This window comes from Mauremys reevesii, linkage group 4 (genome assembly GCF_016161935.1).
Source record: "Mauremys reevesii isolate NIE-2019 linkage group 4, ASM1616193v1, whole genome shotgun sequence".
Classification (NCBI taxonomy): Eukaryota; Metazoa; Chordata; order Testudines; family Geoemydidae; genus Mauremys; species Mauremys reevesii.
In genome coordinates this window covers 87918000-87935530 of record NC_052626.1, presented here as the reverse complement: position 1 = coordinate 87935530, position 17531 = coordinate 87918000, and the positions used below count along the sequence as shown (strand labels likewise).

Sequence of the window (17531 nt, the reverse complement as noted above, 5' to 3'; positions counted from 1 at the left end):
CTATCATTAAGTAAGATTGCAAAGAGATCAGTAGGCAAACAGCATTTTAAAACATATTGGTTACTTCAGTTTTTATTTTTAGTCACACTTTGGATTTATCTGGTGTCCTTTGGTAAACAAACCTGAAAGCTTGATTTCTATTTTTAAATAATTTTCACTGTTTATTTTTGGATTTTATTTTCCATTTATATCACTTTCTTCTTGCTTGAACAAAGCAAATACAACACTCTACTCTCAGTTACATTGCTGTAAAGCCGAAGCAATTCCATGGAGTAACCCTGGATTTAGTCCAATGTAACTGAAGGCACATTTTAGTCCAGAGTGTGTAAGCAGTTCTGCTGACCACAGGGGCATCTCACCTGTGATGCTGGGCAATATCACAACAACAACTTAATCCCCAGTAACCAACCCTTTAATTCTTTCCACTAAGGGCTGGTCTGCACACAGTTTTTGTACTAATTAAACTATATCTATTTAGAAAAAGATGCAATTCCCCTAGGGTGGACGCAGCTATACTGGTATAAAGATGCTTACATTGATATAGCATATTTCAGTAAATTTAAATCAATATACTAAAAGAACCTGAAAATGTATAGATGAGCCATAAGAATCAACTTCTGAAGAAGCTGAGCAGGTACTGTTTACTGAGCAGATAGTACAGCAATCCAGAAGTTAAATGGCACAGAATGTGCAAGGACAAGGTGGGTCCTCAGTGGATGCTGGTTGTCTCATCCATCTCAGTGAGGTTTAACCTCAGATGTTCAGTGATAACAAATGTCAACAGTGTTAACTATTTCATCCGTCATGTATAAAAGGCCAGAGAGGGTCTCAGATCAGCACAGCTCACTGTAAGTGACATCTTATTTTGATACCATAAAGTAGGTGGTATTATGGAAATGCCACCATGTATTCCCCCCCCCACCCCGAAATCAAGAAGCAGCAAAGTCCCAGGATCTCAGCAGAGCCCATGGGCATACTATTAAAACAAAATCAAATAATGAATTTTAAGCCGATCTCAATTTTTCAGCCCGAGTTATGATTTTGGAATATTTACAGATAGCAATTCAGATACACTAATAAACCAACACTCCCATTGTGATTGCCACTTGCCCTTTTTCACCATAAAGACCCACCTACCTTCCTAAATACTATATTCAGGGCAATGAGAGAAATCAATGCTGAAATATTTGGTTGATAATTATAGAAATGCCTCTAACTGAAAATAAACAACAGGCATGTACATGAAGACTTATCTGTTGTGGGAGTATGAAACTGCTATTTTTAGTCATCATATTGAATGTGACCAATAAAAGTTTTAATAGTTGCTTAAGCTACATCCACAAAATACATGTGCTTGTGCTCACAGATAATTGCGTGTACAGCTACCTGTGTTGTGTACATCAATGCATAATTTTACACAGTTACTATTTGTGTGTGCATGTACACTCTTTTTGTAGGTGCACATAAGATGTCTAGGACTGACTTCTCCCTGATATTCTTTGATCTTCAAAAAGATTTAAGTGACATCATTACTAGGACAAATATGCCCCAAATATAACAATTTTCTGAAAAATTATTGCAGTTTTGCAAATTTTATATATATATATATATATATATATATATATATATATGTGTGTGTGTGTGTGTGTGTGTGTGTGTTTTCTCTAGAACATAAGTATAATTCTTTTCTTTAAAAAAGTCTCTGCAGCATTCATGAGCCATCCTAAAACATATCATTGCATGTGAAAAATAAGAAATAGTAACAAGGAAACTAAATTGTAAACTTCTGAGAGGTCATATTATAAACTACAGTGATAGAAAAAGGTTATTTTCATGAGTATGAAAAATATCTTCACAATATTTAAAAGTATCTGATAAGAGTGTGGAAAAATCTATACATTTACATTCTCTAGACATTCCATGAAAGTGCTTTCCAAATTGGCAAAGGAAAAATTAATAGAGGCCCATTTAAAACACCAGAAGAGAGGAGGGAAGTTAGGACTAGAAAGCTTTATGGAATTTCTATTAATTCTTTTGAGATCTACATGAAACCATATAGTCAGTTCTCTACCATCAGCAACTCTCTCATCTTACTGAAAATATTTCAAAGTTTTCCATGAAGCAAATTAAAAATGTATGTTCATATATCCTGTGTGTCTGTTTCCTTGCAGAGTCAATATTTGTTATGTAATCTGTTATTTTGCAGATTTTATTTTTGCAAGTTTGGTATCTATTTCCAACTCCAATCCCCTCTGATATTATAATTAATATACTCTTTTGGGGTGAATAAAAGGAGGAAATGTCAATGTACTTTGACTACAAACAGAAGTTGTCAACATGTATACATGAATTTTTAATGAACAAAAAAGCCTATCCAACATTTTGAAAACAGTCCCTATATGATGTTGTTTTAACTTATCAAGGTCTGCCTTTTCACACAAAAATTGGAAGTTCAGTTTCAAGAATGGAGGTTTCAGCTGAGAGAGTTAAACAAGAAAAACAAAATTTAAAAGTAACTGCCACTTGAGATAACAAAGAAACTCACCTAAAAATGGATCACTGTATTCTGTATTAGACAACTTGAGTAAGTTGTTTTCCAGAGTCTCCATCACTTTAGCTGAAATAAATGTAAGATTCCATCAATGTAATCTTTTTGTGTTGCAAACAGAGAAAATTTCTGGCAGCTATACACTCAGAATAGCCAAAGCAAAGCATTAAACGTACTGATAAACTTTGTAGAACATTTTCTGCAAGTGATAACAGAGCATCATTGAATTATCAGTGCCTGTGATTCTCTTCCTGCTGAAGCTTGAACTCATGTTAAAAATATTCAGCTATTATCACATTTGGAGGAGAATGGTTCACAGTTTGGTAATAAAAGCTGGTCAAATTCTTTATCTGATAGTTTTTGCAATATTTTTCAAATACTGCTAATTATTCAATGAATAATTGTTGTAATCATTTGCCCAATTCTGCTGGTAAAGACTCTGTTTCTTTGGAATTTCACATAGGCATGGCACTACTACATGTTAACTCATGGGCTGTCTCACCAGTCCAGGGAGGACATCCCATATCAGATAGTGTTTCGAGCTCTTGCCTCAGGCCTGAGTTTATTGGTTAAACAAAAATGAAGGCAAAATACTGCTATGGCAGTTCCCAGCAAAGGCTTTCCTCTTACCTCTCACATGCCAGAACCAACCATGCAATAGCCTATTGATCCCTGATCTCATTCCCCAGCCCATCTGCCTGCAAGTCAAATAGCTAGGCTCCTATAGTGGGTGAAAGAACCAGAGGTGAAAGCAAGCTGGTCTGGTCCGCTACGGCATACCGGCAAGAGCCAGTACACTGTGCTGGACTGGACCGGCTTCCGCGGCAGTGATTTAAAGGGCCCAGGGCTCCAGCCGTTGCTGGGAGCCCTGGGCCCTTTAAAGCACCGCCAGAGCTCCAGCAGCCAGGCTTGGGAGGGGATTTAAATGGCCCAGTGCTCCGGCCACTGCGGGGATCCCCGGTCCCTTTAAATCCCCACTGGAGCTCCAGTAGCCAGGGCCACCCGGGGGGGGGGGGGAAGAGGGGCAATTTGCCCCAGGCCTCAGGCCCAGCAGGGGCCTCCACGAGAGTTTTTCGGGGCCCCTGGAGCGGGGTCCCTCACTCGCTCCGGGGGGCCTGGAAAACTCTTGCGGGGCTGGGCACAGGAGCTTCTTCGCTTCTGGTCTTCGCCTGCGGGGGGGTCCTTCCGCTCCGGGGAGGAAGGACCCGCCCGCCGCCGAATTACCACCGAAGCGGGACCTGCCGCCGAAGTTCAGCTCGGTCTTCGGCGGTAATTCGGTGGCGGGGGGCTCTTCCGTTCCAGGACCCGCCGCCAAAGTGCCCCGAAGACCCGCGGCGGGGCCTCCCACCGCCGAATTACCGCCGAAGAATGGGCTGCACTTCGGCAGCGGGGGGGCCCCGCCGCGGGTCTCCGGGACAGTTCGGCGGCGGGTCCCAGAACGGAAGGGCCCCCCGCTGCCGAAGACCCCAGGCGCCCGGAATTCTCTGGGCGGCCCTGCCAGTAGCCAGGCTCCCACAGGGATTTAAAGGGCCCGGAGCTCTGCAGCGGCCAGAGCCCCAGGCCCTTTAATTCGCCCGAGCCCCGGGGCTCCCAGCCGCCTCTGCAGCTGGTAGCTCCGGGGTGATTTAAAGGACCTGGGGCTCCTAGCCACAGCCAGAGCCCTGGGGCCTTTAAATCTTGAAAGGCCCCACCTCTTCCAGTTGAGGCCATGCCCCTGCTCAGGACTCTGGCATACTGGTAAGTCCTTTAAGTTACTTCCACCCCTGGAAAGAACCTAGCTGATCCCTGCAGGTCTCTAGCTCAACTGAGTTCTCACAAGCTTATAGGACCAGGTAGTCTTCAGGCTATCAAACTGACCTCTAGGTCCACAGCCTCAGCTGGAAGGCAGTTGATTAGTTACAGGCTGGGCCCATCTCTCTTTTAAAGGGCCAGTCACCCTGTGACAGTGACATGCACTGTCTCTGACTTATGTTGCTAATTGAAATATTTTAAAGTCATTTTATAGGTTTTTGCCAAGCTGGATTTGAGCTTGTGACATGGAAGATTGATTTAAACCTCACATCACAAACCAGACTTGGAGAACAGGATTAGCTCCCACAAGTATTTGAGGGGAATAAACAACAAGGAAGGAGAGGAATTATAAGAGCACACCTAAGTCGCGTACAAACAGAAAATTTAAAAGCAGCTGGCAAGCAGGCCAAATGTGAACCTGGAAATTCTCAATGTAGTATATACAAACACCACCATAGACGAAACATACATTGCATGAGCAGATAAAATCTGCATCAGTTTGTGAATAAATACATGCATCTTCCATTATGCTCTTAAATCACTATCAATTAGCAGCTTCTAAACTTAATGATTCTGGAAATGGTGACAAAACACAATAAATTCAGATAAAAGCCAAGACCTCAATCCTGCTATGTACATGCTGACCCATATGCCTTTATGGAGTCCCATTTATTCCAATGGGGCTCTTTTTTGGGGGGCTCTGTGTGGAGCCAGTGTTGGGTAGAAGACTGGAGATATCCATTGTCCTCCCTATTTACAGGTTTGCCATTGTCAAGGGTCATGACATTTCTAATCTGGTGCATTTACTCTAAGGTACAGATATATATTTAGATTACATACTATAAATACATTGGGTGAAATCCAGGGCACACTGAAGTCCATAGGAACTTCACCATTACCTTTACTGGGGCCAGGATTTCACACAATATTTTCAGTATGTATTGTAAAAACCATAACTCATGATCAAGGAGCAGCTGCCTCTATTTTTCTAAGATCTCCTTAATGAAATAATTTCCAGGCATTCTTTAAATATTAAATAAGTTACACAGGAGCACAGATACTACAGTTATTCATCTAAGTATTGTGAAGTCTTAAAAAAACCCAACAACAGCACTTACACTTATCATTTTCTGTAAGCATCTCCAGAATTATGGAAACTTTTCAAGATCAAAAGAGTAACAAATACTTCTGTTCTTTTTGCGGATACAGACTAACACGGCTGCTACTCTGAAACCTTTCAAGATCAAGTTATTGTATTTTATTATTTCACAAATTTTCCCCAAAATAGGCATTACAAACTCAGGCACTTCAGAGTTTAGGAAAAAAACATATTGGATGGACAATGGTATAAATAAAGGACAACTACTCACCTCGTTCTGACACTACATTGACTGTAGCTGTTGAAGTGCCTGCACTCAGAGGCCGAGCCTGTGGCTGGAACCTGTTTGGCTGAAGAAATGAAGAATGTTTGCTCAAACTGTGAGGGTGTGTTTGGCTCTGTGCTAAGCATGGCATGGATCTTCTAGAGGGCTTCAATGGAGGCTCTTTCACTGTCTCACTCCTGCTTGTGTTCATACCTGAAACATCCAAAATATACAGAATCAGAAGCTATTCAGTATTGTGTGTTTTTTAAAAAAGAGAAAGGTAACCATCTGGATTGAATTAGGAAGTTTCAAGAATATTTTTTATCTACTGACTAAGTAACTTTTCAATATTTTATACTGTTCTACCATATAGAATTTTTCATCCATAAATATCAAAGTGCTTTCCAAGTGTTAATTGAACATCACAACACCCCTGTGAAGCAGGCAGAAGTATTTTTGTACCTCCATGATAAATGAGTAAATGAAGGTACAGAGACTATATTTTCAGGCAGGGAATTTCTTTTTCATAGGTTCAAACCTGCAAAAGTTGTATTAGCATTCTGATACCTGCAGGTGAAATGTAGGTCAAAACTGCATTTTTGCTCCTCTAAGAATCTGACTAAAAGTGAAAATTAATTGAGAGGTGCAAGTCTTCTGACTTTCCTTTGGAATTTAAAGTACAAATTTTCCACAACTGCAGGAGGCATAAAAGGTTGCCACTTTATGTCTATATAAGAAGGCCTTCTCATCCAGAAGAGTGGGTTTTTCAGTTTTGAAGGCAGCTACTAGCCACAAAGGAAAAGACCTCTCTGAGCCACAACTCCAATATCTTAGTGTCTTTGGAACACACCAGAAAGTCAGAATGCAAGATATGAACAAAAACAATATACAGACATAAAGCTCCCAAAACAAACTTCCTGAGTGGGCACTGAACTTGTCATAGAGAATGACAGATGAGTCACATCAAGCTATTAAAAAAATAAATCTCTGACTTTGACAAAATCACCCCCTCCGTGTGTGTGTGTGTCTGTCTCTCTCTCTCACACACACACACACACACACACACACACACACACACACACACTTCCCCTATCTACCTAGGAAGGTCAGCAGATCTCACTACCACCATTATGCAGGGGAATATTGGGAAGACATGGAGTTATTTATTCTAGGCCAAAGGGTATGCTAAGCACCTCACAGAGCGAAGTTTAGATATGGTCCATGGCCTCAAGAATTTATCATCCAGAATTAAGATGTAACATAATGAATGAGGGTAAGAACAAACTGTTAGAAAAGGATGAATTGAGACAGGATTACAACAATAAAATAATGCAATTCATACGCACTGCTCAGTGACAACATCTTTCTTTTCTTGTTTGCTTTCCTGTAGTCTTGTATGCTTTACATCGGGCATGAATCATTAAGGTGCATTTACTGGAGTCGAGTGCTTTGGACTGGCAAACAGTTCTCCAAAGCACATGTAATCAGAATCCAACTAACAAATGTACTGCCCTACTCAGTGTCCATCTCTTTAGTCCTTATACACGGATGTGAAAGTTGTTTCACAATATGTTCAACAATTTAGAGAGTGTTTTCTGTCAGTATATGAAACTTTCAACACTGAGGTATTTAGAGATGCTAAATAAAAAAAATCAAATGTAGTCCTTCAACACATACTCTTTATGCTTTATATCTCTGTGACTTTTAGCTTAGCTGTTTAGTGGTCAGGCTTTTTGCTTCTCCTCAGAAGAGCAAAGCATATTCAATAAAGCCCTACTCTGCAATTTATTAGTGTGCCATTTGCTCTTAAAAGCCCTAAACACTTCATTCCTATTTATCAGGAAATATACTAGATAAGTTTATCAACTTGCTGTGAGAGTTAGTAATTAGGAAACGTTAAATAAGCTTTAGAAAATACAGCAAGAAAACTTATCTATCCTACTGACCCAAATTCTTCCCTCCAAAGCTTGCTTGCTGCATTTTTTCTTTACTGAAATATCACAGTATGAGATTGTTGAGTGATGTAATAGCTCTGATGATGAATCAACTGCACAGCACTTTTGTTAAAATGCAGTATGAGATTCTAAACATGTAAGTCAGGTGGCCTTATGCCACTCCAGTTAACAGTAATTCACTTTTCAAAGCACACTTTGGTGGCATGACTAGTGCACTCTGAGAAGAGCATGACAAATTATTATTTCCCAACAGAAGATATAGACCTTTTGTTTTTACTCATTTTATTTTACACTCTCCCTCCAAAAATGATTTGCTCAATGTGACAGGTCCTCAGACGACTGACACTTTAAAGCCATTCTAAAGGTTTGAGTTTTTCCAGCATTAAGTTGGAAATGCATATATGCTTGTAAACAGATACCACATGCAGTTACCATAATTAAACAACTCAATGAAGACTCCACTTTAATAATGATAATCTGCACTCACCATACATCCCAGACACTGTAAAACTCCTTAAATATTTCAGATACTGTAAAGCTTGTCTATACATTTTAAATGCAATATAAGAACGAATAGAGCATTCTCAATCAGATTAAGATTCATTAGCATTTTAATAAGACTTAAATCCAACATTTTCATTAATTTTAAACCAAGTCTGGGATATAATTCATTCTTCACACATTATGGCAAAAGAGTGAATACAGAAAGCCAAATACATAAATTCCATTGTCTTGCTTGTGTCTCCAGATCTGCCAAAATGCTTTAGCTATATGGATGCCACCAAGGGCTGCCCAGAGGATTCAGGGGGCCTGGTGCAAAGCAATTTCAGGGGCTTCTTCCATAAAAAAAAGTTGCAATACTATAGAATACTATATTCTCATGGGGACCCCTGTGGGGCCCGGGGCAAATTGCCCCACTTTCCCCCCGGGCTTCAGTTCAGGCTGTCCATGGCTTGGTTCCAGATGCAATTTGCTGATAACCTGAAAAGGAGGAGAAATTTTCTCCTCCATTGGACTGGAGATTTTTTTGATGTTCATGTATTATTTCCTCTTCTCCCGCCCCCCCCAGTACATTGGTGGATTTTTCCGGGGGAAAAAAAAAAAAAGGATGGCCAGAATGCCGCCCCTGGAAATGTGCCACCCCAAGCACATGCTTACTTTGCTGGTGCCTAGAACTGGTCCTGGTCTTCTGACTGGGCAGAATATGATCTTTATGGCCAATATAAAACTTAAAAGCATGAAGGCTGTATTCCAGCTTGCGGATAAATTGCACAATCATTTGCTTGGCCACACTTTGGTTCATTACGAAATACTGTGGAGACCAAATAACCAATGTCAATCAGGCTGGTTAATATGGACAGAAAAAAAGTTGTATACAACATCAGTCTCCAAAGAGCAGTCCCGTGCATCTATGTTACATTCACCTTATGTATAAAGTGTGCTCCCCAAAGTTACATCCCTGAAGCCATCTTTTTATAGCCTACTTGTTTAAAATGTGTGTCATCTGAAAGGAAACTAGATTCAATTAATCAGGTTTTTACCTTGTTTCTGGTATCATGGTATACCTCTTTCTTTTGTTTGAACCTAGGCATTCCAGGTACTAAGGGGCATGAAGACACCTCCGAGGCCTGTACCAGGATAAAAAGGTTTGCGAGGGCAACTCCTTTTCTTTGCTATGAGGAAACAATTACATGCCCTATCTACTTAGGTGAAAGCTTACTTCAGTAATACAAGGCATTATGGATTACTTCGCAGAAGCGAACAGGATTATAATAAAAGTACAGGGCAATTTGAGCTATAAACTGCCATATTAATGCTTAACATGTATACTTAAATGCTTGGAATATAGATGGTGGGCAATACTATCTGCATAATATATATGTATGCTAGCCAGTGTAGCTTAGTCAACATTTAAATGCTTCAAAAGACACATTAGCCTGTGGTGTGCTCTTTAGGAACCACGTTAACTAAGGTTCTTTCACGTAGCATTATTAAAACTATAACACTCCAATTCTATCTTCCAAGAAATGAGCTCCGTGTAAGCTTGTCTCGCTCACCAACAGAAGTTGGCCAATAAAAAAATATCATCTAACCCACCTTGTCTCTTTAATATCCTGGGACCAATATGGCTACAACACTGCATATAAGAAATGTGTTAATTATGCACATCAGGCCAAGCCTCAGCTACACTTATGGTGAAGTTACATTAAGTGTCCATTAGATGTCAATACACTACAATACGTTCCTATGGTCAGTCTGATGAAAGTCCCCTCGCATTTCCTATCAGAGAAGGATTTGGAGTCCTGGTTGATCGTAGGATGACTATGAGTAGGCAATGTGATGTGGCCGTTAAAAAAGCTAATGCGGTCTTGGGTTGCATTAGGCGAGGTATTTCTAGTAGGGATAAGGAGGTGCTAGTCCCGTTATATAAGGCGTTGGTGAGACCTCATTTGGAGTATTGTGTGCAGTTTTGGTCTCCCATGTTTAAGAAGGATGAATTCAAACTAGAACAGGTACAAAGAAGGGCCACTAGAATGATCCGAGGAATGGAAGGCCTTTCGTATGAAAGGAGACTTGAGGAGCTCGGTTTGTTTTCCTTAACCAAAAGAAGGATAAGAGGAGATATGATTACACTCTTTAAATATATCAGAGGGATAAATACCAGGGAAGGAGAGGAATTATTTCAGCTCAGTGCTAATGTGGACACGAGGACAAACGGATATAAATTGTCAGTCAGGAAATTCAGGCTTGAAATTAGACGAAGGTTTCTAACCATCAGGGGAGTGCAATACTGGAACAGCCTACCGAGGGAAACAGTGGGGGCGAAGGACCTCCATGACTTTAAGATTAAGCTAGATAAGTTTATGGAGGAGATGGTATGATAGGATAACGGGCTTAGTCAATAGGTCAATTAAGTGCCACACTGGTAAATAGTACAATGGGTCAATGGTATGATATAACCTTTTCCAGAGGGTTTGGCTGGAGAGTCTTGCCCGCATGCTCGGGGTTCAGCTGACCGCCATATTTGGGGTCGGGAAGGAATTTTCCTCCAGGGAAGATTGGCAATGGCCCTGGAGGTTTTTCGCCTTCCTCCGAAGCATGGGGCAGGGGTCGCTTGCTAAGGAGTGGGTGGATCGGCTTATGTGGCCTGCATCTTGCAGGAGGTCAGACTAGATGATCATAATGGTCCCTTCTGATCTTGAATTCTATGATTCTATGATTCTATGATTCATATAGAGAATTGGACAGTATACAGGATCAGTCTGGTATTTGGTACAACTAATGCACCATAAACAACTTTTAAACTGATATGAAAGCATTTAATTGTTTTAGGGCTCTCATACTTCATAAGGTACACCTCTAATTAAAAATGAAAGGACCCAAAATTCAAATTTGGAGTCATTCTAATCTATGAAGTAATTTACACTTCTCTTTTCAAAGGGACTAGATTTATGAATTTACAAAATAAAGAAGAATTTTTCTATTACAAGTTATTTATTGATTGTATTACAGATGAGGGCCCTATTGTACTGGGCACTGTGCAAAGCCATACTAAGAGACTGAAAGGTTTAAAATCTAAATAGACAAGATGAAATGGGAGAAAGTATTAATATACCAATTTTACAGATGGGAACCGAGGTTGAGAGATTAAGTGACTTTCCCAGATTCACAGGAAATCTGGCAGACTGAGGAATCAGAACCCAGATATCTTCAGTCAGAGCCCATGACCTTAAACAGAAGACTTCCTGTCATCAAAAACCAAATGACTAAACATTTGGTAAGTCTATTGTGTAGAAAGGATGAATTTCCTGGGTCTTCTGGTGGGTTTCTTGTTGGTGTGTATTTGTTTTAAGTAGGTTGTTTGTGTGTTTTTGTGTGCATGCTTTAAAAAGGAAAAAAACAAAAAAAACCAGGGAAACAGTTTTGAATGGAATGGTATGAAATCTGTTGGAATAGTTACTTCCTGCAGCCATTGCCAATTCTCATGGTTATGACAGAATTCGGCAAAATCCACACATGGCAGCAATTCTCAACGCTCAAGTCAGCTGACTCTTGGGCATGTTACAGTGATAAAAATGGCAGTGTAGATGTTCCTAGTTGGGTTGGAGCCTTGGGTCTGAGATCCAGCAGGGGGTTGGGTCTCAGAGCCTGCGTGCCAGTCTGAATGGAAACATTTACACTGCTAGTTGTAGCCCTGGGGTGAGAGCCCCATGAGTCCAAGTCAGTTGACAAGGGCTCTCCGACTTGCTGCTGTGGATTTTTATATATATTTTTGTTTTGTTTTCCCTAATGTATATGACAACACTTCCCTTGACTAGTGTTCCCAACTCATAATTTTGTCATGAGTCTCCTGATAATTGTTTTCCTTAAAGCCCCAGCTCCTGGAGTCAAGTGAATTTGTGATGATTTCAGCCTTCAGTCTTAAAGAAAAATGAAGTGTCTAGCCCTCATGGCTGTGGAGAAAGCTTCAAAATGTGACCCCAGTGCACCCTAAAGTTTCAAAAAGCAGAAGGCAAATAAAAACAACAACAAATCTATTATTTTAAAGCCAATCTCATGATTTTTGGTGAGCCTGATTCATCATTTTTGAACATTTGAGGCTGGCAATACTGCCCTTGACCTATCCAGGAAAGTTTAGGAACACTGATCACGCACAGTGTAAGCTTTTTAACAATATAAAAAGTCCTCATTCCTGAAGTACTAACTAGAAGGTAATTCAGCAGCAGTGAAGTAGTTAAACAAAGCTAAAACTCAAAAATAGAGAAAAGGGTCAGTGTGCTAGCTCTCAGAAAATATGTCTCAATGGCCACGATTTATCAGTTATTCAGAAAAAACAAAAAAACAGGAGTACTTGTGGCACCATAGAGACTAAAAAATTTATCTGAGCATAAGCTTTCGTGGGCTAAGGCCCATTTCATCGGATGCATGCAGCGGAAAATACAGTAGGAAGATATTTTATATATACACACACACATACATATATGTGTATATATATATACACATACATATACACACACACATACATACATATACACACACACACTGAAACAATGGGTGTTACCATACACACTCTAACAAGAGTGATCAGTTAAGGTGAGCTATTACCAACAGGAGAGAAAAAAACTTCTTGTAGTGGCAATCAAAATGGTCTATTTGCAGCAGTTGACAAGAAGGTGTGAGGAGCAGTAGGGGGGGAATAAACATGGGAAAATAGTTTTACTTTGTGTAATGACCGTCCACTCGCAGTCTTTATTCAAACCTAATTTGATGGTGTCAATTTTGCAAATTAATTCCAATTCAGCAGTCTCTCGTTGGAGTCCGTTTTTGAAGTTTTTTTGTTGTAATATTGCTACTTTTAGGTCTGTAATCGAGTGACCAGGGAGATTGAAGTGCTCTCCGACTGGTTTTTGAATGTTATAATTCTTGACGTCTGATTTGTGTTCATTTATTTTTTTACGTAGTGACTGTCCGGTTTGGCCAACGTACATGGCAGAGGGGCATTGCTGGCACATGATGGCATATATCACATTAGTAGATGTGCAGGTGAACGAGCCTCTGATAGTGTGGCTATTCAGGGGACACCATCATAGGACCTAATCACATCAGCCACACTATCAGAGGCTCGTTCACCTGCACATCTACTAATGTGATATATGCCATCAAGTGCCAGCAATGCCCCTCTGCCATGTACGTTGGCCAAACCGGACAGTCACTACGTAAAAAAATAAATGGACACAAATCAGACGTCAAGAATTATAACATTCAAAGCCCACGAAAGCTTATGCTCAAATAAATTTGTTAGTCTCTAAGGTGCCACAAGTACTCCTGTTCTTTTTGCAGATACAGACTAACAGCTGCTACGTTGAAACCTGTCAGAAAAAACAGACTGACATCTGTTCCTTTTATTAGTCTTCACCCATAAGCTCTTCCAGCAATGGGGAATATGCCAAAATGTATAGACAGTGGGAAAATTCCAGGTTTGGACTGATCAGAAATTGGGTTCCCTGCCCCCCGCTCATTCCTACTGGGTAGAACAAATTCAAATGGCTTATTAACCACGGTAAATCGACTTGCTCTAGATTACTGTATAACTTTGATTAAAAATACACATATACATTAGTACAAGAAGTTTCTTTAATTTTCTTTAACATTAATTCAAGACATTTATACTGCAGTAAAGGCATGTTCTGTCTTCAGGGCCACTCAGGGAATGGGAGGGGGCAAAAGGAGATATTTGCCCCAAAACCCCCATTTGGGAGGACCTGACTAGGTCACAAGGCCAATCACTGTAATTCAGCCTGGCAGCCCATCACAGTGGAGGGGCAACCAGACCAAACCTGAGTGACAGGGCTGTCCAGAGGGGGGAGCGGCAAGTGGGGCAATTTGCCGCAAGGGCCCCCATGAGAATATAGTATGCTATAGTATTGCAACTTTTTATGGATGGGGCCCTGAAGTTGCTTTGCCCCAAGCCCCCTGAATCCTCTGGGCGGCCCTGCTGAGTGGTGTTGCGACCTTGCGTGGCAGGTCACAACGCCAAGAGCAGGGAGCTAGGCCCAGCCCCACAGGGGTGGAGCTGAGCTGCCTCTAGGATGAATGTGGTGTGGATTTACTCTCAAGCCTCCCCCGTCCTCTGGCCTCTCCTCACTGGTAGCTTTTTTGGAAGAGTTGGGGGACCCCAGTTTCAGATTTTTTCCCAGACCTCCAAAACCTGCATGGCCCTGTCTGTATTTGTGAAGATAATTTCCTTACAAAGGTGAGGAGGGAGTGTTACTTAAAACAGATTAAAAACATGTAGAAAAATGTAAACAGGCTAGGCAGTAAGGTGAGCCATGAGTGAGAAAGATTTAAAGGACTATGGTAATTCAAATCCTATGGGATTACACACGACAACAAAGATGAAAATATGTGCAAGTCTCATTTCTATAACACTTGAAAGGATGTGCATTTAGCTAAAGGGGGGAGGGATAGCTCAGTGGTTTGAGCATTGGCCTGCTAAACCCAGAGTTGTGAGTTCAGTCTTTGAAGGGGCCATTTAGGGATCTGGGGCAAAATCAGTACTTGGTCTTGCTAGTTAAGGCAGGGGGCTGGACTCAGTGACTTTTCAGGGTCTCTTCAAGCTCTATGAGATGTGTATATATACACACACACACAGAGAGATCTATCTATATTTATTTTAAGATGCACAGGATGCATGACAGGAAAGTAAAAATGTATTATGCTACAGAAATGCCGAATGCAAATCTAGAATATATATAAAAAAATCCAAGTAGGTGAATCAACTCCAGTGATAAACAGCATGAACTCTTCCCACATTTTAGACTCAAACCCAAAACATTTTTTTTCCCCTGAGAGTCTAAAATATTTCAGTTTTGGCCATGGCCAGAAGTACCAAAATACAATGAGAAGGATTTTTCTAGTTATATTATATTCTGATGCTAGTGGAGTCAACAGAATTGTTTCCTAATTACAGGACTGATTGTTTTGGTGCATAAATTTAAAGAGGGTTGCACAGGTGTCACTAGGAACATAATTCAAAGATAAGTGTACTTGAATGAAGGAAATACCCCAGCCCAGCCTGACTCTCAGTGTATGTCTACACAGCTGCTTGGAGGTGAGATTACTAGTGTGGGTAGACAGATTCATACTAGCGCAGCTCAAGCGGTGGACCCTCAGGCACTGGCAGGGGCTCAGGCAAGTCACCCAAGTCCAAGCTTGCCCAACCCCCTGGGTCCGAACTTGGGTGACTGTCCCAAGTTATTGCTGGGGCTGCAGTGTCCACCCTAGTATTTTTAGTGTGCGAGCTCAAGCCTTTCAACCCAAACTGGGAATCTTACCTCCCAGCTTCCGTGTAGACATACATTGCCAAAGGCTAGGACAGAGGTGTGAAATTTGAAAGGCGGCTTTCTGAGAGCAGTAATCAATTAATATAAAGCCTCTGTTACGAATAGCCTAATAAACCAATGATTACTGTTAGTGTCACCGTATTAGTGCACTGAAGATGTAAATAATGGGCAGATTCCATTTATGAAGATAAATGTTTATAGTATATAAGCCAAATTACACTGTTGACAATACAATAAGGTTGAATATTCAAGTGGAAGGTTGGTTTGCGTTAATGTCTGTGTGACTGCGTTAGAGATGGTGGTGGATGAAAGTCAAAAAGGAACATTTTGCACTTTGGCTGCTTTGTAACTCAGTTACAACAGACCACTCAGTATATTTTGAAGGAGCAGGGGTGGAGCTTGAAGAGCCATTACAGGGACTTGTATGTAGGAGGGAGGCAGAAATAATGCAACCCACTTAATTCAAAACTCAGTAGCAAAATCAACTACACCTCTACCCCGATATAACGCAGTCCCTCAGGAGCCAAAAATCCCTACCACATTATAGGTGAAACCCTGTTACATCAGGGTAGCAGCAGCAGGGCTCCAGTGGTGATTTAAAGAGCCCCGGGCTCCGGCCGCTGCAGGGAGCTTGGGCCCTTTAAATCGCCGCCCAAGCCACGCTGCCGGAGCCCTGGGGTTACCGCGCTATGTGCGAACCTGTGTTGTATCGGGGTAGAGGTGTATTGCATTCATTAACTGGTAATTTGAAGTATGAAAGTTGTATGTTAAGTTTAATAATTGAAAAATCTTTCTATAAATCATTAAGACTGTGTGAGTGTTACATAGAAGCAAGGTTAAATGAAGAAAATACTCTTGAATAGATGAAATTATTATAATCCAACATTACCACAAGATCATTAGCAAGTTGTTAAACTGTTGACCATTTAGAGCTCAAATAGCAATTTTAAATTAACAATCAAAGAAAAGGTTTGACCACAGCATCTTCTGAAACCTAGATTAAGAAGTCTCATTTCACAGGGAGCAGAAACCAGAAAAGAGCTAAACACTAGAGATCGCTGTTCGCAAGCATCTGTCTCTAGCAACTACATTAAGGGTACGTCTACACTAAGGGACTATTCCGAATTTGCATAAACCGGTTTTGTAAAACAGACTGTATAAAATCGAGTGCGCGCGGCCACACTAAACACATTAAATCGGTGGTGTGCGTCCACGGTCCGAGGCTAGCATCAACTTCTGGAGCGTTGCACTGTGGGTAGCTATTCCATAGCTATCCCATAGTTCCCGCAGCCTCCCCCGCCCCTTGGAATTTCCGGGTTGAGATCCCAGTGCCTGATGGGGCAAAAATCATTGTCGCGGGTGGTTCTGGGTAAATGTCGTCAGTCACTCCTTCCTCTGGGAAAGCAACGGCAGACAAGCATTTTGCGCCTTTTTTCCCTGGATTGCCCTGGCAGATGCCATAGCATGGCAATCATGGAGCCTGTTTTGCCTTTTGTGACTGTCACCGTATGTGTACTAGATGCCGCTGACAGAGGCGATTCAGCAGCGCTACACAGCAGCATGCTTTTGCATGACAGCAGAGATGGTTACCAGCCATACTGCACCATCTACCAATCCATAAATTGGTAAAAAGATGAGCATGGCTACCAGTCGTTTTGCACCATTTGCTGCTGTCATAAGTGCTCCTGGCTGCTCTTAGCCAGAGGCGCAAAAGCCAAAATTGGGAATGACTCCCAGAGTCAATCCCTCGTTTTTGGTATCTAAAAATAGAATCAGTCCTGCCTAGAATATGGGCAAGTGTACTAGAGAACCACTGTATCAGAGAGTACAGCTGCTCTGTGTCAGATCCTGCAGAAATTATGAGCTGTACGCTATTCACAGGGGGTGCTCCTGCAACAACCCCACCTGTTGATTCCGTTCTTCCCCCAGCCTTCCTGGGCTACCGTAGCATTGTCCCCCCACTTGTGTGATGAAGTAATAAAGAATGCAGGAATAAGACACACTGACTTGTTAGTGAGAAATGAGTGGA

At 41.3% G+C, this 17531-nt stretch overlaps 1 protein-coding gene and 1 long non-coding RNA gene across 14 annotated transcripts in view; one reads left to right on the top strand and one right to left on the bottom strand.

Moving 5' to 3' along the window:
• Window positions 1-17531, bottom strand: part of ANO3 (anoctamin 3) — a 421744-nt gene that overhangs the window by 137848 nt on the left and 266365 nt on the right. For all 9 annotated transcript variants that reach the window (XM_039536552.1, XM_039536545.1, XM_039536546.1 and 6 more), the window contains 2 exons: window positions 5710-5916; window positions 2546-2617 (listed from right to left, as the gene is read on the bottom strand). In XM_039536552.1, the coding sequence (XP_039392486.1) occupies window positions 2546-2617; window positions 5710-5914 (277 nt within the window). In that variant the 5' untranslated portion in view covers window positions 5915-5916. The remainder of the gene's footprint in view (window positions 1-2545; window positions 2618-5709; window positions 5917-17531) is intronic.
• Window positions 1-17531, top strand: part of LOC120404292 — a 96052-nt gene that overhangs the window by 62145 nt on the left and 16376 nt on the right. For 2 of the 5 annotated variants that reach the window (XR_005597913.1, XR_005597914.1), the window contains one exon: window positions 9247-9436. The exons of 1 other annotated variant lie outside the window; for it this stretch is intronic. This is a non-coding gene — a long non-coding RNA (uncharacterized LOC120404292). Of the gene's footprint in view, window positions 1-9246; window positions 9437-11285; window positions 11420-17531 lie in introns of those variants that run through there. 2 more of the 5 variants (XR_005597915.1, XR_005597916.1) reach the window with 2 other exon arrangements.